This window comes from Rhopilema esculentum, chromosome 7, assembly GCF_057945365.1.
Source record: "Rhopilema esculentum isolate cy_ngs chromosome 7, ASM5794536v1, whole genome shotgun sequence".
Classification (NCBI taxonomy): Eukaryota; Metazoa; Cnidaria; class Scyphozoa; order Rhizostomeae; family Rhizostomatidae; genus Rhopilema; species Rhopilema esculentum.
The window spans coordinates 1,904,945-1,924,916 of record NC_142821.1 but is presented as its reverse complement, the minus strand read 5'-3'; the positions used below and the strand labels follow the sequence as shown (position 1 = coordinate 1,924,916).

Below are 19,972 nucleotides of genomic sequence, written 5' to 3'. Positions count from 1 at the left end.
TGCAATGCATGTACAAGTACAAATATAAACACAATTATATATAAAAAATTGAAATAAAAAACAATTACTGATACACTTAGGAAAAAAGCTATTTGATGTTTATATTGTCTATAAAAAGCTATAAGGAGTGATGTGGAGAAATTCTCGAATATTAAAACAATTTCTGTATCTTTAAGCCTTACTTAGCTGTAAAGATCGGCTCACCCTTTAATAATTTTAATGGTTTCTGCTTTGTAACTTGTGTACATTGTTTAACAGAAAATTCTTGACGTAACGAAACTACTTTTTTAGAAACAGCTTTGCACACCCACGCCCTTGACACGAAACACTTCTAATGATAAAATGATATATGGACGACATTATAACGCGAGCTGTAATTTTGAAAAAGCCTCTTGTTTTAACAATCATAGACCACTTAGCATATGCTCAACACGGTGGTAACATATCACATAGGCAACTGAGGCAACCCACGCCAATACTTTGGATATTTGGCGAAATCTGGCTTTAGCCTCAGGGAAAGCAAAGTTATTTGTGGATCTAATAGCTTAGCATGCTCGCAGAGGAATGGATTAAGAAACCATTATCGCCTTATGATATGGTAGATGCCAATCACTTTGACGATAATACGAAACTCAGATACTAAAAAGAAAAATGTGACAAATACGATTTTGTTTTGCTATCTTGACAGAAAACTCCAGCTGTTAAAGGTGAAGAAGGTGAAAATTTCGGTTTACGTCCGTACGGTTTATATTGTTCCGCCGAGGGGCTTTTCAGGTCTCAACAAGGAGCTTGTGTATGGTTCTCCTTCGTCGAAATTAGTGAAGACCTTGTTATTGTACTTCCAACCAGTGGCGGATTTAAGGCGGGCAACTAGGGGCAGTTGCCCCTCACTCACCGAGTTGAAGCAAGTCTGGCGCCCCTATTTTGAAAATTGTGCGCCGCTTTTCAAGAATGAGAATCGGGTGAAAATGTTTCTGAGACTGCTAGGTTAATTTGCTTCAAGGATTACCTCAAAGTATGTAACAATTATTGTGAAGATTCCCTTACAAAGTGAATGGAGAGCCTTCTGTCAGTAGTTAGGGACTGAAATTGTTGCATACAGCGTACAATCGTCATCGATTTCTGAAAATTTTCAGCGCCCCCACTACCAACTGCCCCTCCTTCAGTTCAAATTTGCTCTGGATCTGCCCTTGCTTCCAATATGACTTTGATTAACACGAAGATAGGTATGTTCGCACAGCGTTTAGGATTGGACACCTTGTGCTTTTGAAAGTTGAGATCAGCTGTGAAGGGGAATTAAAGACCTTTCTTTTTCAAGATTTATCTCAAAAACAAGTCCTGAACGGAACGACCATATTAAGACGAATATTAATGACTAAAACCAAATAGTACATATCCACTTAGTCATAATTATTGATTGTTTTATAAGATGATATTTGTCAATATAGGTTTGTCAAAAGCTCGAGTGAATACATTTGAATCGAGGTTTATTTTTATTGCTATGGTCACTGGGCCTACAGTTAAAAATTTATCTGGACCCTTGAACTCGTTGCTAAAAGGTACATGGCACTGTCGGCCTGCTCCCATTAATTCAATTTGTTTCTCGACATGGAAAATCGTAAAAGATATGTTTATTTATCACAAACATATACAGCATAATAAATGAAGTTATGAATTTGAATGACCTATATATATTTTCAATCACTATTTACAGTCCAACCTTTACTATAATTAATATGTTTAATGTAAGAAAACAACCAGTGAAATCAAATTATTATTCTGTATCTCTGCATACTATGAAACACTGAGAGGAATGCGCTGACAAAAACGTTGAAATGAAAAGTAAAATGAGTTAAAATGTTGTTTTAAAGAGCGATATCTGTTAGAAGTATAGCTATTATTGTATCACCGTGGCAACCAAAGCGCAAAACAGAATTTAAACAGCACAGAAAAAGTAACCCCAATGAGGACAGCAAGAACAAATGGAGTATAAGAAGATTGTGCTAACTAAATAGGGGGAAAATCGTAAACATTCAGAACAAAAAAAAGTAATTCTTAATTTTGATAGAGGCTAGAAAACAAGGCCAACAGCCCAAAGAAGGCAAGGTATGAGATTAAAGCGAAGTATCATGTGTTATATGTCAAAGTAAAATGTCAAACAAGAAATAACATGTGTATTCTATTGAAAATGTTTAATGCAATGCAGTCTTTCACATCCATCTTCGTATAGGACTCGAACTTTATGTGATATACTAACACAAATTATGCGTTTTGACTTCAAATGAAATTACTCTGGAAATGTGATAACTGCCTTTCTTGATTCGAAGGAAAATTGAACCAACCAACACTCCCCCCCCCCCAACCCCCTCTCCTAATCTTTTCTCAATGACAGTGCTGAATTGCTTGTCTGAATTGCCATTTGCAAGAGAACATTGTCTAACACTTAATGTAATATGGGCGCATAACACTCAATGTAACAGAATAAAAGATGCGACAATCTTCATGAACACTAGAGTCATTTTAGCTGAAAAGATGGGCCCTTCAGAGGAGATCCTTCCTTTCAGGTGGTTACGAGCGACTGGCAAAAACAGTTACAATGCTACAATCCCGGAGAAAAATAACTTTTCAAGAAAATTTGACGTTTCCTTAGAAAAAATAACTTCCCTCTTCTCCGATTCGAACGCATGCTTTTGCAGGAAAAACATTGATTCAGGAGAAAAGGATGGGCTCGATTCACTAGGGCAACATAAAGAAGAAAATTGCAAAAGTTGCATCTTTTTTTAAAAATTTCGTCCTGGATTGTAGCTTAGTGAATTAATGCAGAATATTGATGTTGAATTTTCAAAAAAGACATGATGTAAACCTCTTAGTTTTCTTATTAAAGATCACTTAAATGTTTGCAACCCAATCTAAATAAAATGATGAGTTCAGGCTATCAGGCAAGAAAGTGGCACACCACATTAAACCAGCTGGAATATTTTTCATTATTATTTAACAAATGCTACGCATTGCAACTGACCACGCAAATGGCATTTACTAAAACTAACTATTTACAATTCTTTCAGTATTCTCCTGTTCTTTGTCGTCTTAATACAATTTTAATACACAAATTGACAATTACAAAGGCTTAATAGTGAGCTGAGGTACATGAACAGAAAAGGGGCCTACCTGGAAGGGCCAGTTAACATGGTCCTGACGAAGCTTCACACTTCGCATTTCACACTTTGAAAAAGACCGCTTCACGAATTTTTTGTAAGATCTAACCTTGGAAATAGTACTCAGTTTCTAAACTTTCTTTTATTTTAAAACTCCTTATCAGAGGATAACACGAGATAGAACACATTGTCAGTCACACTGAGTTTCCTTCCATACCTGATCGACGAAAAGAAAAATGTTCATCCCAACTTTAAAAGAAAAATATTCAAGCAGCTTCTTAGGATTGTGTGTGACCTGGGCTATCGAATTCTATCTTTTTTGTTACCTTAAGGATCGGTTTCTGATAGACAATTTCTTATAAACAAATGCATGTTTCAAAAAAAGCAGCTCGTTGTACCCGTCATCTTTATAAATGTAGACGTCATCTATATCTCCATCATGGACTAAGCCTTTTTGGAGACAAACATTGTAGATTATAGATTGTAATTATAGTAAAAGAAATATCAAGAAGCTAATAGCCATGCCTTTCTTCTTTACAGTATTTTTTCAAATTATTTGCATTTAGGAATGTCTAGGTTTGAAATTTTATGATGAAAAATTGGAGGTTTTGCAAAGTTTCCCCAATATTATTAGGTGCTTGTGACACTCCCAGTTTTCATTGCTCGGTCGGCAAAATCTTCAAACGATTGATAAAATCTTTAATTGGTTGGTGAAATCGCCAAAATGTAATATTAGAACAAAATTGCATTCATTTATATTTTCGTCGGTTAATTTTCTTGACCTATCATTCCCCAGTCTGGACAGTCAAGGTACCCCCATTCCTTTGCATATTTTCCATTAAATTGATACTTCCTCTATGTTACCGTCTTGGTACAAGCCAATGTTTGCTTAATATGGAAGGGATTCAGGCCCTCAGGTCCTGGTTACCTTACAAGCTTGCTGATAAATGTCTACTCTACCTTAATGACAAGTCAACTTATGCCTGTTTCATCACACAAGATCTACGTACATAGATGTTCTGTTATAACTAGGCATACTTAGCAACTCAAGTACGATTTCACTGCCAGTGGATAAGCAAGGTTCTGAATCATGAAACATGAAACACTTAGGCCATCGTGGGCTGCGTCGATACATATACCGTAAATCCTTATTTATTTTTGATATTTTTGGATGGGGCTTATTCGAAGGGGGTTATACGAGGGGAGGGGGCTCATCAAATTACTGTAGACATTAAGAAGAAATTATTCAAAGACCTCCTTTATTTTATTAGGATTTTCTTTATGAGCATTTAATTAATTATTGCCAAAAGTATGAATTTTTGTGGTAATTCAATAAATCGCTAAAGGCAACCTCAGATGGCAAAAATCATCAATTTGAGGGGTCCAATCCGAGAATTCACGGTAGCAGTCGAGGCGTATTCGATGGGGGTTTTATTGACAATTTGTAGTTCTAGGGTGGGGGCTTATTCGAGGGGTGGGGTGCTTTTTCGAAGGGGGGAGGTAATTCGAGGATATACGGTAAATCAAAGAAATCAGCAATAGAGAAAAGTGCACACCGATAAAGTTGGACATTTTGAAAGGGACAGCTTTCTCTCGAGGGTGAAAATCTGAACATCAATTGGAAAGACAACTTCCAAGAAATCTAGAAAAAGCAGGTAACAGACGCTATGCATCTGATTGCTCCTACGCAACGGACAATACGCGTGTGCAATGGGTCCCTTGCTTAGCCATTTCGGTTATTTACATCCTGTAACGAACAGATCGTTAACTCTAAATGATAATGCAGTTGTTAACCAAAGTGTTTGCAAACTGCAGCTATCAGAATTCTATTTCCTTCAAGATGTCAACTTCTAACTCAGTCGCATTGGGCTTTGCTAATTAGAACACAAGCAATCACCATTCACTTAAGACACACCCCTCTTATGGTATAGCAACTTTCTTACTCTTTTTGCCCGCGGCGCCCTGCGGTAAAAATCCGTTGAGGGCAGGCAGTAAATAGTAAGAATGGCTCTGCAGCGCTTGATTGGCAGCTTCGTACTGAACTTCCTGGCCAATAGCTTCGCCTCACGGTGGCCACCAAGAATTAGGAAACTCAAAATTGGTTTGATTTCTTTCACTGAATGGTGCAGACGTCTGCAGTCCGCTATGGCCTTGTACACAGCTTTCGATGTTTGCTCGGGGAGATCGAAGTTATATAGTGACTCGGTGACGTTGTTGCCAAGCAACCCTGTTTGCAACCCTTGAACTGCGTTTGGACTCGCCTTTTGCTCCACAAAGCCAGCTTGGTTTAGAATACTTGTCAAAAACGGCAAAAGGGTCTTCTCGTCCAGAACGATGTCATGCTCCATGACCATTTCTTTGTTCGCAAGGTTAAGCTTAGTTCCTGAAATGATATTATTTATGAAGCTTTAGACAACCTGTCTACGTAACCAAATTGTGTCAAATGGGACACAAAGTGGAAGTGATATTCAAATAGGTTCAGTGAGAAACTGACTCTGTTCTGCTTAAAAGTACTCCGGTTTCTACTAGAATTAGCATCCATAGGAGAAGCGATCGCTTCATTCGATCTTGTTTGGTTGTTTCCGCGTGCATTGCTGTAGATTAGGACAGTATCATAACAGAGCAAGCATGGCAAGGTCATACCCATAGAAATGAATCACCCGTAGAAGTGATTAAATATCAACTCATTCTTCGTCTTATACCTCTTGATAAACTTCGTCCTTCTAACGTCGTGGGCGAGTAATTGAAACAAGAAAAAAGAAATACGGAGCTAAGATTTGGTGTAAGATCTGAAGAATAATTTATAGACTAACTGATTATGGTCCTCAGTGCAATTCATACACGCGCACATCCATAACAAATGAGCATTTGTTACTGCGAAGAGAGTCATGTGATCGACACCAAACGAGACAGAAACCCAATCTATCTATCAATAACTTTGCACTGGATATAGATGGCTCAGGGATTAATGAGGGGGGGGGGGGGTTCGGGGGGCTCAGGCCCCCTTCTCAGTGTTTGTCCTTGGATTCAGACATTGTTGCTTTACTATATGTTTGCCATTGACAACTGAACAAGAAAAAATGGTAGATACAACTAAAGAGAGAAGGCTGTAGCTTTTTGTAGATGTTTGTCTGAGTAGGAAAGCCTTGCAGCACCGTTTAAACAAATTAGCAGATTTTGTTGCTCTTTAGTATGGTTTTCTTCTTCTACTTTCACCTGGTTTAATCCAGTCCAGATGGTCCTAGAGTTCCTGTCTCTCCACCTTGGTTTTGCTTGCATCTTCCACATCAAACCTTCTTGTTAAACGGTGTTCCATTTCTTGTGCTTAAAGGTTTATTATCAAACTTTGCAACTTCTTTTCCATCGTTGTCAGAATCAAACTTAATTAAACTGTTGGTCATAATTAGTAAAGAAAGCTTAGAAATATTTCCTAGAATCTTCCTTTGGTCTAAAGCGATACTGTAAATATGAAAGATGGTTGATTCTCATGAAGAAAGCGCGTTTAAGAAGCACCTTTTCTGGCACAAAATGTTTTATTAACAATGCCATATTTTCTTGCCACCCGCTTCTTAACCAATCGACGTATCTGGCTGCTAAACCAATGTTCGAAAAAACATGAAGCCTCATCATGTTCGGTTGCAAGATCACATGAACAGAGCAAATATAGTGCTGTTTCTTACAATTCCGAGAAAAACTGCAGCGGATAATAATGCATTTTATTTTAAAGAGGAAAGTAGTAAAAATTTAGCCACCGACCACAGTCTTGGATTCATAAACTGATTCAGTACACGGTGACATAATTTCATTGAAAATTTAGAAGAAACGTCCTCCAGCTTTTCAGATAGGGAGTTAAATTGAACAGATTTCTGAAATTCAAAAAGTTTTGCCATATTTTCCGACAACACTTTTTATTTTGCAAGGTATGGAGCCTCAATTTAAATTCATTCTGTTGGAAGAACTGTTAGTGAATATGCAAATCTTTTACACAACTTCCAATCCCTACTTTGATTTTTCTGTCAACTTTAAACATATTTGCAATACCAAAATGTGACAACTTGCAATCATTCAAAAGATATGGAAGAAAGGCTCCTAGCAAATTGCTTTCTGGGCTGTTCTAAGAGGTACAATTTCATGCTTTACCCTCAATGAAAGACTCTGTCGTGCCTCTGTATCCCATCTGAGGATCCCCATTTTAGGTACATTAGGAAGTTGTTTATCGTACCTTAATTGCCATCTTCATAACTATTAAGATCTTACTTAGCATACGTTCGCATCCTTTTGACGATTAATTTCCTACAGGACAACAAATATTGACGATAATTTTTGGTTCTATGCAATCTGTGAAGTTCAATTGTAAAAAGTCTCTAGAATTATAGGACAGTAAAGTCGTAGTGTTTAGCTATCTAGCTCTTCTCATTTCATACACATAATATATCGATCTAAAACCAATGAAATCGCCCTCGAATGTACTCTACCCCAGAGTCAGTTTTCAGCATTTTAGTCCAATTATTGTGATAAATATGACATCATATGACTAAGGTAAATAAAGCTCTGTGTTTTTTGTTGAATAAACCTGACAAGAACAACGGTTATGCTCTCGCCTTTAGACATTTTCCTATTCCTGGCCCTCCCCTGTCCTACTGCCCTTTCTAGAACCTCTGCTTTATAGGGTGCCTGGATACAAATGTATTGGACTGCCAAATGATTATCTGTGCATTGAAATTCATAAACTTTCATTTTCAAATTTCTCTGAACACTAGTTATATCTGGAAAGAATACGTTAGATCATACGTTCTGTCAACAGCAACATTAACTTCTTCATATTTCAACTTTGAACCAACCTAGCAATATTATGGCAACTCTGCTTGCATCAAGGGGTGGAAGAGGAGGAGATCTGTGAAAAATCACAATCAGTCGCAAGGTATCTGCCATCGCGACTCAGATTATTTCCCGGGAGTTTAAACTGCTGGATTTTAGTTGAGTGAAGAAAGATGGTAACAAATGAGCATTGGAAAATAAAGCATTAGAAAAGATTTGGATGGTAGTTATTCATTGCGCATCATTCTCTGATCCGGGCAATTTTTATCTTCACATTTGGCAAAAATGGATCATAGAATTGGAATCTTCATGTTGAAATTAGTCTGTGCCGAAAATTTCATGTTGTTTGGGTGGTCAGGCAGCGAATAACACCATTTCAAAATTTAGCTTTTCTTACACATTTCACTGAATTTGTTGCTGTAGTGAAATTTTTTCACTGCAGCAGCAAATTTCGGTCAAATCTAAAGAAATATCTAAATATTCAAAACAAAGTAACTCGCGACCAAACGGTCAAAACAACATTAATTTTTCAGTATTAAAGATGAAGATTTCAATTCTGAAGTCAATTCTCGAGAAAGATCCATAGATAGCAAGATACAAAATCGATGACGTCAACCCGGAACAGGGACATGGCAAGAAGATGTGCAACCACTGAAATTCGTATAATACTGAAGAGTATCATTGCTCAATAGTGAAGGACACTGTTTAAATGCAGTTTAGCTCAGCAAATCCTCTTCGACTGATTTTGTTATCACTTCTTTGCAAACATTTGTAAACATTAACATTCCACCGATGCATCGTTCGGTGAATTTCGAGATATAAAACTTCATTGCAGTTGCTATTGTCACGTTTTATGAAACTATTTATTGCCGGAACGCCTTGGTGGTGTAAAGGATAGACCACTGTATCCGATTTAAGGGTTGAGAAAACTTGACGAGTTTTAAAAGTAAGGCGGGTTTGGTTTCAAGAGGGAAAAACCGAGACCTAAGATAATGGACCAATACAGCTTTAGGATTAAATATCGTTATCAAACAACCACTAAGAGAAATTCCAATTCGGAATGCTAGAAACGAAGTAGGAAATTGAGATTGCCTACAAGTTGATCTGAGCAATGCACCGCCCAGAATAGCAATGATATCCCGAGTTCATGACTATATCAGGACAACGCAATTACTTGTTAATTCATTAATTATATGTTCAGATGATGTGCCATTGTCCAGTTTATATAATCTCTATATAAAGAGGGCGTAATACGACGAATTAAGAGATCAGATTGACAATTTAGTCGGAATTTTTCACGCAACATTTGCAGACACTGCCTCTAGTCAAATTTGGTAAAACCAAAGAAAACTGAAGATTGGATAATTGCACGAAACATGCAAATATCTGTGCATAACATTTAACGGGCAAGCATTTAACGATAGTTGATTTTACCGCTTCTTCGTTATTGTTTTTGAAGACTTCCACGTCACCCAAAATGGACATCCAGTTGGAGGTTATGCAAATCTTGGATTGAATTAAGGGAAGTAAATTGCAGGGAATAAGCTGTTCTATCTTTTATGGCGATAATTCATGAGATAAGATTGTTTCAAGGCAATTGCACATCGACAAGGATTCCTCCAAGTGAAAATACACGTTGAATATTTATGCGACTGAAAAGCAGAGTCTATCCAATAAATCATAAAGACATCGGAAACGATACAGATGATACTCAGTCTCAAATAACTTAATCCTTGCTAATCAAATAGAAATCTTTCCAAAACGAGAACTGGTAAGTACCAACCTGCAGTGCGAAAGATTCGATTGAAAACAACACAAAACCGAGAAAAGAAACGCAATTTTCAGGGTAAAGACGTACTCACCAAAAAGCGGACCAGCCAAACATTTGGCCGTCAGCAGCAGACAAATCATGCACTCGATAACGATGTTCATGGTCGTTGTGGACTTTATCGTTCGTCTTACTTCGTCTGGCTTGTTCCTCTTCGACAAAAACAATGAAAGCCTCCTTTACGCATACGTCCAAATATACTTGCGATTTTGTGGTCAGCCTTAACAAGTGGGTCCTTCTGACTGGAATTACGGGCGTGTAATTTGACACTGCGTGGGCCAATTCAGTTCAACTTTAACCAGATTCATTTTGCTAGGACGCGCGTTTCGAGAATGGTGTTAGCAGATAGGTGTTGTGGCAAATGCTGCGTCACACCCCTGCCCCTAGAAGATTTGCTTTTGGCCAAAAGTAAATGGTAGCATATTTTGTGCTGGTTGATATTTGTTGTTTCAAATTTGGTGGAAAGTTAACATCACTTGAGCCCTGCTTTTTTGCTTAATACTATAACCATACAAATGTCAATAAAAAAAATAAAAGTATTTTGGCATAAAGATAAAAAGCAAGCAGAGGGGCAGGGGTTCGACGATTAATGCGCAAAGAAATGGATATTTTGGAATAGTTACAGAAAGCATACATAAACTCTTCGTCATTATAACGAAAGGCAGCGATAAAGGATGCTTGCAGGAACCTTGAACAACCAGTTTTTGAAATGATGGCCTGACTCTATATTTCTTAAGACCGCAAATCAAATTTTGCGTAAAATGATAGATTTCTTGAAGATTTGACATCCCCGTCAACTAAAGCTGTTATGACAAATTGCATTTACACGTTGAAATAAATAATTGTTATTCGTTTTGTTGATCAGACAGCTGACTTTAAAAACAGACGAATTCCAGTAGCGACAGGAAAATGAGGTCAGACCTGGAAACTTAAAGCGAGGCGTGCCAAGTCTAGACGACGAGATATACGATGGGCGGCCCTAAGAATGTCAATAACACATGCTTTTTCTTTAAGAAGCTTAGATATCGCCGAGTGTACTGTCACGAGTGCACTAATGGTTTTCAACTTTTGTGCAAATTGAGTACTCAAAGTTCTTTAAAAGTTTCTTCAATTTATTGGTTTGAAGGAAAAATTATAAAATTACCTGTAATGCAATTGCTTTTAATCAGAAAATTGCAAAATTAAACATCATTTTTTTAGGTATCTACAATCCCGGAAAAATTTTTTGAGACAATGCAATTTTTTGAAATTTTTCACTTTACGTTGCCCCTGTAAATTCGAATCCCCCCTTTCCCCGAATCAATGTTGGATTTGTAGTTCCGTCATTCCTCCTTTAAAATCATGCATTCAAAATTGAATTGGGGGAGGGGGAAGCTATTTTTCAAATGAAAGAGAAAAAATCAACTTTCCTTGAAAAGTATCAACTTTTTTGTCCGGGATTATAGGTAGAGGTGGATCATAATTGCTTTTTGTGGTGGTTTAATTACCAACAAAAAACAGGTAAGATAAATTTTTTAATAGCTTGTACTAGTTCTGGGAATTTATCAACTTCCCAGAAGCCTCTGTGCTGAACGTATAATAAAAAGTGCCATCAAGAAAATAACGAGTTAATAACAAGTTTGGTTTTGTTTATCGCTAACATCGCCAACCTGCATTGCATTACAATGCCTGCCAAAAATCTTGAAACACTTACATCAATTTCCAAGGTCAAAACCAATCATCCCCCTCTCCCCTACAGAACAATGTTTGTTTACTATCAAACGGGTTAGGATTTTAGAAAGCATTTTCTTTTGCGCTTCTTTTATGATATTTCCCTAAATCATCAACATTGTTTTAGGGGGAAGGGGGCGGAAGTAGCAATTTTTTTTCATGAAAGGAATGAAAGATATCAAATGCAGCCTAAATTGCTGGGTGTTCCAAGTACTTTTGGCAGGCATTGTACAAAAAAGCTTTTAAACGAAGCTTTTGCATAGTAAAAAGCCCATCCAATAATCGAGGGCTGTTCTTTATTCATGCTTGTAAAAATGTGCGTCTGGGGTTCTCAAACGGGTAAATTTCTATTCTCAAGGAGAATTGCGTATTGTCAATAATACACATCAAGACACACTTTGATTAACTCCGGCAAGTGGATTATACAAAGCCAAAGCGTTTTGGTTATGTCTTGAATACTTTCTCCCAGTTGAACCCCTGAATTTTGAATGCATTCTTGTAACTTTTAAAGACAATAATCTTGGACAGCATGACACACTTTGCGAGACACAAGATGATACGGCGTATGGGACTGAAGACTGAATGTTAGATGATACCTCCTAATATCTCTGAATTTTAGATGATACCTCCGAACAGCAACGCAAACAGTAAACATACGCAAGAATACATATGCAAGAAGACATATGCAAGAAGACATATGCAAGGAGACATGTGCAAGGAGACATGTGCAAGAAGAATATGAGATCAAGAAGGACTGTTGAACAAAAACAATGTAATCATAATCATTATGCATAAAATACAAGTTCATTTAAAATGTCATGTTATCTATTGCCTATACAATAATCCAGAAAAAATGTTACCCATTTACTGGAAGGCCCAGAAAAGCTGCCTCATTTAACTGAACAGAACCAAAACTGTCCTTCATTTTCCAATCGAAGTCTTCTATTAGGCCATATTTCCCAAACGATTCCACCACCCATTGTCTTATCTAAAATCCCCCAGCTTTGCCTGCTGTGCTTATCTAACATACTGCTGCTGGTCTTGCTGTTGCTGTTGCTGCGGGGTATTCTGTCTTGAAGAGTAATTCCCGTACCTGTTGTATTGATCTGGAAACTGTTGATTTTGTCTGTATGAGTTCCATTGCTGGTTTCCATAATTCTGTCCTGGGGACGATCGAGCTTGGTCTTGCTGCAAAATGGCAACGGCTGGGTTGGCTGAGTGTGCTGGTGTACCCCTGGAATAGCCTTGCATCGACAAAGGTGTGAGGCGACTCATATCAATGTCGGTCAAAATAGAGTGCGGTGTTCCGCCAGGGGTGTACGGCGTGGCGTTAGTAGAGCCGCCTCCTGGTGTACGTGTCAGTTTAGGGGTAAGACCTAAGAAGAGAAAAAAACGCATTTAAAGTTAATGTTTAATTAATATGGAACGCTTTATTTTGTACCTAATCAATTCCGCAATCAAAACAGAACAGGCTCGCAACCAAAACTTATTAAAGCGACTTGCTAGTTTGCTTTCAATTTACTTAGAGAAGACATCTCACTTTAATTACATGCCAATGGCAACTCAGCCAAATACAAATCAGCTAACTATGCAATTTAATTGACCTCTAATCTTGGTACAAATCGTTGGGCAATACCGCGTCACTTTTTGAAGCCCGTCAAGACACAAATTGAGAGGCCTGGTCGCAAAGCTAAGCCAGAAATTGAAAAAAGGGAGAGAATTTATATCCTACTTATAAAATTGAATGAAAAAATCTTAATGGTCGATCGGGTTTATTCAAAACCATGGAAGAGCGAGACAGTCAGAAGTTTTGTGGGTGGGAGCAAATCGTCGTGAAATTCAGAATATTCGGTCAGAAGAATCAAAATATCACACCCACAAGGATTTTTTAGAATATTACTGGCATTGGGCTTTCATGAATACATGATGTCAGATTTTTACAAACATGAGAAGCAAGGTTACCAAGTACAAAACGGCCCTTGTTGACCTGACCAATCAGTATGCACTAGCCTTTGACAAGGTTGGCAATTCAAACTATATTTATGTGCATTTTAATGGATCTCTTGCTCTGATGAATTATCTACCTAATAAAAAGGAAATATTTCAAAGAAAACCCTTTAACAAACATCTAGAAATCGGCCCAACTTCAAGGGGTAGTACAAGCAGCAATTCTATCCCCATTTGTTTGTTTCACTTTCCAAAAAATTTCCATTAAGAGTTTGCGATTCAATATCCTGAAGTAACGACGCTGTCCAAGAAAAATTGCATCTTTACATAATACCTTAGGGTTTCAATAAAGAAGAATAAAAGATTACGAAGTATTGCTACTCCCAAAAATCATTAAAAAGTATAATATTCGCGAGAAATATTGCTAAACGACAAAGTACCTGGTATAGGATCTCTGAAATGCTCTTTAAACCAGCGGAGAAGCGCGTTAGTATTTCCGTGCACACGTCCTCTGTATCTAAATCCTTCTGGGCAAACTGTGACATATTCTACTCTCGGTTTGTTCCTGGGCATGTAGCCCAACATGAACTTCCCGGGGTAGGTCTGCGATGCGGAAAAGAAGTACGGTATTCTGGACGGGTTTTTTCGCTTTTCGGTCACTAAAATTTCTTCTAACTTCTGCTTGACGCCACCTTCTGTCTCTCGATAATACCGATGATTAATGATTTCGCGGGCTTGGGATGACATGGGCTGAATATATCGCGCTATAATTTCATCTAAATCTTCGTACTCCTGTTGAATTTAAAAGATGAGTTAAGCAAAGAAGAAACTTCTTAACATGCAAAAGAACGTTTGAAACAAACTCTGTGAAACACTTTGCAACGGTAGCAGGAATGGCTACTAGCCACAAAATTCAGCGTTTTTGCTTGTCTCGGCCTAGATTTGACCTCGAAATGGGCCTCAACTTGGCCTCGAATTGGCTTTGACCTAGGAATGACGGTCTGGGTTGTTTGTAAATCTTTCCCTTGATTCCAAACAACAGGCTGGAGATGGTAATTTGGGTGTCAACAATGACTTTGCTAAGCAATAAACAAAGAATTGAGCAAAAACACAGGCTACTAACATGCTGGGAAATTAGGGTCATATAGAAGAAAGAGATCAACTGGATCATAAATATATCTTTGCAAAATCCATCATTGCTAGAAAAACAGCAAAATGCAACATGAATTTATAAAATTCCAATCAATGGAGTACTAGAAAGACACATCTGCAAAACTCAAAGGTTTTGCAGCGTCTTTCTACACCGTTAGTCCTGCCTCAAAAAGTAACACAAATACGAGTAGACAAGTATTTGAAAAAACAGGTTTTATACAGCAAAGCGAAGCCTGTACGAGCGTGGTGTAAATGAATCTAGCAAGCCCGTGTCATTTATTCGAGTACCATCTGGCTAGGCGCAGATATAACAACATGTCTGATAATTGCGTCATAGCGTTAAGTGCCACTGAATAGAGAGCTCCTCGTAAAGTGACAACGAGCGACTAATATGGTGATGGACTGGGAGTCTATTAAACGCTTTCCCACAGTAATATCCGCGTAATTACAATCAGCTATTCCCTAAACTGGACCGCAAATAGGACATGAAACGCTATTTTGGTCAGGGAAACATTCGATATAATCTTTGTTTAACGACACTGCGTTACTTTTGGTTATACTTGCCCAGCGAAAGATCAACACACCTCATTCTCAATCCACAAGGACTTTCCCAAACTGAACACGTTTTCTTTGCCTTCTTCTCTTATATCAACGTGTTGATATATTGCCGTGTGAACTTTCCAAGTCACAGTAAGATGATCACTACCCTATGAAAATAAACCAACACAACTCATTATGTTAGGGAACATTGTCTGTATACAATGCAGACGGAAGATGATGTGGTGAATAAACAGAAATTACGAAGGATCACAACTCATTAAGATGTCTATCAAAAGAAGTGACCCATACATCGAGGGACAATGCAAGAGGACTTGCATTTGATTCGGTTGTGCATTTGGACAGTTTAAACTACCATTCTCCAGTTCTTAATTCCGTTGAAAAATGGAGAAAGACACTAGTCTTGTGGAACAGCTGCATGTTGTGCACAAAATGAAGTAGTAAAGGGCATCTTGGTGCAACTCTCTAAATGACATAGCACCAACAAGTCAACCTGGTTAAGTAGCGACGTCCAATTAAAAAAAATTATGCAACGAAACAATAATTTGGCGGTACAAAATTTAAAAATTGCTTTGAAAAAAGCAAAAATTTTAAGACATAATTAAACTTTTAGTCTGATATTCTCCGGTCTATAAAACAACAGAATAATGAGCGTAAAATCATTTAACCTAAGAAATATATAATTAACCTAATAATATATAAGGTGGGTCGGTATATTATATAGCTTTGAAGTTTTATACATTGAGTGCCAGAGAACATGTCTTAAAATGTATGCTTTATTCAAAGCCATTTTGGTGTTATCATTCTGCGCCTCCTAAATAGCCCAACTTGAATTAACACTGACGTTTGAGCTAAGCCCTATTACATGGATTTGGCGTAAGCACTGTAACAGCCATGGAAAAATATCTAGCAAATAAGACATATCTACTAAATGGTGATACTTTCAACCGAATGGAAACTAAATTACACAAAGATCATCATTCATCTTATCATAAAAAAACTAACAGCGAAAAAAATGTTTAAAAATAAAAATCATTGTTGTTTGGAGCAGCTTTCGGCTTTCTTTATTATAAAAACGTTGAGAGTACAGTAAATAGAGTACAACAAAAGTTGCCATGTATACTAATACTTTAAATGAAGAATTAAAAATGTAAATATGTAAATGGACGATTAAAGTATGATGTGGACAATGGTGGGCCAGCAATGAATGGTTACCTAGCAGAACCAAGACAGCCATCTCACAGGGCACCAAAGTAGAATATTTAATGTGAACATTATTTCGTTTTCTTCTCAACCCAGTACAAGCAACAATTCGGCTGTTTTTCAATGGAGATAAGGGCAACTCAAAACCTTCAATTAACCTTTCAATATGCCCTCCCAAGAACATCAAATAGCATTTACTTATTTCATTTCAGATATCTTGAAATTAATCATAACTTATATGACTAATCTTTTCACTACTCCAAATTACTCCACGAAAGAGTGACAGAATTCTAAATTTCAGATACGCTGAATTGAATAGTGTTACTGTCACGGAACAACAAATCCAGTTTCTGACCAACCATAATTATAGCTCTAGTCTGCTCTTCCAGCACCTAATACTTTCTAATCTTATGTTAAAACCTAAAGACAAATTGCAGACGGTTCTAATATAACCTTGAAGAGCAGAATGGATGTCGTGTCACAGAGATCAGATAGAAAATCCCTCCGTCATATTTGTTTTTTGCTCACAAAACAGTCAGGCCTGTTAACTACCCAATTAATAGGGACCAAATATTGAATAAGGAAGAAAAACCGACAATTAACTGTATAAATCATAAGCAACAAAGAATATAAGTGGTTCAAACGTAGCGACATAGAATCTGCCATTAGACATGGTAAAGGTAGATATCTGTAATCCCTCTTCGCATTGTTATTGTTAGAATCTCGAATAAAGGATAAATGATAACGTTTCACAAAAAGAAGCTCTATTATGAGCGAAGGCAGTGCTAGAGTTTTAGATGATACAAATTTGAGAAGTGGGGTGTGATTTGACTTTGGTTAGGCAGGTTTCCCACTCGATTTTCTACTTTCCAAGCGACAGGCCAACGTTTTGTCTTAAAATGAACTTTCTTTCTCTACAAAAGCAGCCAAAATTTGACTCTAATTTTGTAGAAATATATCCCGACGCACTCTGCTGATAACAAACAAGACTGGGATCTTGATTTTCATACCTTGAATGAAAAGGTTCAAGGAAGAAGGATATATTTATCAAGCAGCATCACAGTGCTTTCCTTCGATATGGCCAAATCTCATGACTACAGACAGCTAACCACTCAATTCAGACAAGTATTCGCTCACTTAAGCAGGAATATGACTCGTAATGACGGGGCCTGAGTTTCGTCGCCCTGCCACCGAGGTGTTCTCCAGCCTCAGACGGGGCTGGAGAGACTCAATTTTTAAAAAGAATCTCCGAAGATCGGTTTGCTTCACAGTCTTGAGATATGTTATCATATTGAGGACAGAACTAAAGAAAGGAGCTAGGTTACCATTATTTTGCGTGCCTCGCGAAATGTGTCGGTTTGATCAACAATATCTAGCCTAAGGACGTCATTTTGCTTGAGAGAATTCACAGTGATACTAATATATCCACAATCGTAATACTAATAAAACTCAAATGTTTTCTGCTTGCGTTTCTTTTTCGAGGTCTCCTCTTCATTCTATGAATAATAATGGTGTTTCTAACAACACTGTGAATAACAGTTGCAAGATCATTCAAGATATAATCTGGGAATATCTACCCTCCCCACCTTACAACTTCAACTGCCAAAAAATTATTTGTCTTCAAAACTTAATTCTCGTAGTTATTCCAAAACTGAGAAACAATAACAAAAATCAGAAACTCTATTTGTAATTTTGCTAGGATTCTTGGTTCAAAATGTCTAATAAGAATCTGGCAAAGCTTGGGTGAAAATGGAAAATAATAGAAATAGAAGAAACGCTCGGAAGAGCTTGTACATAGGAGAAAAAAATTGCACAGCAAGAGAGATATAATTAAAATGTGGCAATTGGGGCTTCATGTTTCCCATAGAGGCCAAATTGAACTTGAACAAAGAAGTTGAACAAGTTTCTTAAAGGAACCAAATTTAAACGTTAGAGATACGTTATCAAACATTCAGTTGAACAAGTTTCTTAAAGGAACCAAATTTAAACGTTAGAGATATGTTATCTAACATTCAGTTGAACAAGTTTCTTAAAGGAACCAAATTTAAACGTTAGAGATATGTTATCAAACATTCAGTTGAACAAGTTTCTTAAAGGAACCAAATTTAAACGTTAGAGATATGTTATCTAACATTCAGTTGAACAAGTTTCTTAAAGGAACCAAATTTAAACGTTAGAGATACGTTATCAAACATTCAGTTGAACAAGTTTCTTAAAGGAACCAAATTTAAACGTTAGAGATACGTTATCAAACATTCAGTTGAACAAGTTTCTTTAAGAGACCAAATTCAAACGTTAGAGATACGTTATCAAACATTCAGTTGAACAAGTTTCTTAAAGAGACCAAAATCAAACGTTACAGATACGTTATCAAACATTCAGTTGAACAAGTTTCTTAAAGAGACCAAATTCAAACGTTAGAGATACGTTATCAAACATTCAGTTGAACAAGTTTCTTAAAGAGACCAAATTCAAACGTTAGAGATACGTTATCAAACATTCAGTTGAACAAGTTTCTTAAAGAGACCAAATTCAAACGTTAGAGATACGTTATCAAACATTCAGTTGAACAAGTTTCTTTAAGAGACCAAATTCAAACGTTAGAGATACGTTATCAAACATTCAGTTGAACAAGTTTCTTAAAGGGACCAAATTTAAACGTTAGAGATACATTATCAAACATTCAGTTAAACAAGTTTCTTAAAGGAACCAAAATCAAACGTTACAGATACGTTATCAAACATTCAGTTGAACTAGTTTTAGTCTTGATAACTCAAACAAACATTTGTTAATAGAAGTTTAAATTTCTAAAAAAGACCTTCTACTCACTTCCTCGCTGTATCCACCACGAAACAAGAAGGTCAGAGAATATATCAAAAGCTGCAATTAACCATTTCAGCATTAAATAATATATTTCAAAAACATCAAGTGACATAAGAATCGATCTTTTACCTTGCTACTTGGCCTGAAGACACATTCACCTTGCTCCAGATCTTCCAGAAACTTTTCAGCATCTCTGAAGGTGAAGTTTTTGAAGGCAGGGTGCGAGATGACTCTCTTGATATAGGCTGTGAATATTGGAAAAAATTCAATGTAATTTTTAACACAAAAGTATACTGCTGATGTTTAAAGATTGAAAATAGAGCATTTTTAATACAAGGACTTGTTAATGTATCAACACCTATAATTCATCTATGAATGATCACTTCTGCTTAACTGATAATTTGATTAACAGCGTTTTAGATACAATCTCACTATTTCTACTTGAAACGACTTTCATAAATTCTGAAAAGATTGATAAAAACCTTTCTACTAGACTTTATTGGTAGCTTCATAATGTTTCAATAAAGAAAATCAAATAAAGAAAACTGAGAGAAGAAAAAAAGGAGGCTGAACACAAAAACAAACACATACCTATTTAATACCTAAAACGAGCTTTTCTTGAAGGGTGGCAGAAATTAAGTACTTAAAAGGGGAAATGGAAACTAGTAATTTCGATTTCTTCCTTACACAGCCTCTTAATAAAAGGAAGGATAATTTTAGATTAAATCCAACGTCGGACTGTACACTGCCTAAATGTGTAGCAGGTGTTGAAAAGGAA

At 36.9% G+C, this 19,972-nt stretch overlaps 2 protein-coding genes across 6 annotated transcripts in view; both read right to left on the bottom strand.

Annotated features, from left to right (window-relative positions):
- Window positions 1–2,960: 2,960 nt before the first annotated feature.
- Window positions 2,961–12,127, bottom strand: LOC148959912 (uncharacterized). The gene is made up of 2 exons (XM_089109203.1): window positions 9,836–12,127; window positions 2,961–5,538 (listed from the first exon to the last, which is right to left on the bottom strand). Exons 1-2 carry the CDS (start codon window positions 9,903–9,905, stop codon window positions 5,060–5,062), a joined length of 549 nt encoding a protein of 182 aa, XP_088965329.1. The 5' UTR covers window positions 9,906–12,127; the 3' UTR covers window positions 2,961–5,059.
- A 136-nt stretch (window positions 12,128–12,263) lies between these two features.
- The window catches only part of LOC135683976 (transcription elongation factor SPT6), a 30,071-nt gene continuing 22,362 nt past the window's right edge, over window positions 12,264–19,972 (bottom strand). For all 5 annotated transcript variants that reach the window (XM_065199399.2, XM_065199400.2, XM_065199401.2 and 2 more), the window contains 4 exons: window positions 19,324–19,439; window positions 15,195–15,317; window positions 13,899–14,250; window positions 12,264–12,887 (listed from right to left, as the gene is read on the bottom strand). In XM_065199399.2, the coding sequence (XP_065055471.2) occupies window positions 12,529–12,887; window positions 13,899–14,250; window positions 15,195–15,317; window positions 19,324–19,439 (950 nt within the window). In that variant the 3' untranslated portion in view covers window positions 12,264–12,528. The remainder of the gene's footprint in view (window positions 12,888–13,898; window positions 14,251–15,194; window positions 15,318–19,323; window positions 19,440–19,972) is intronic.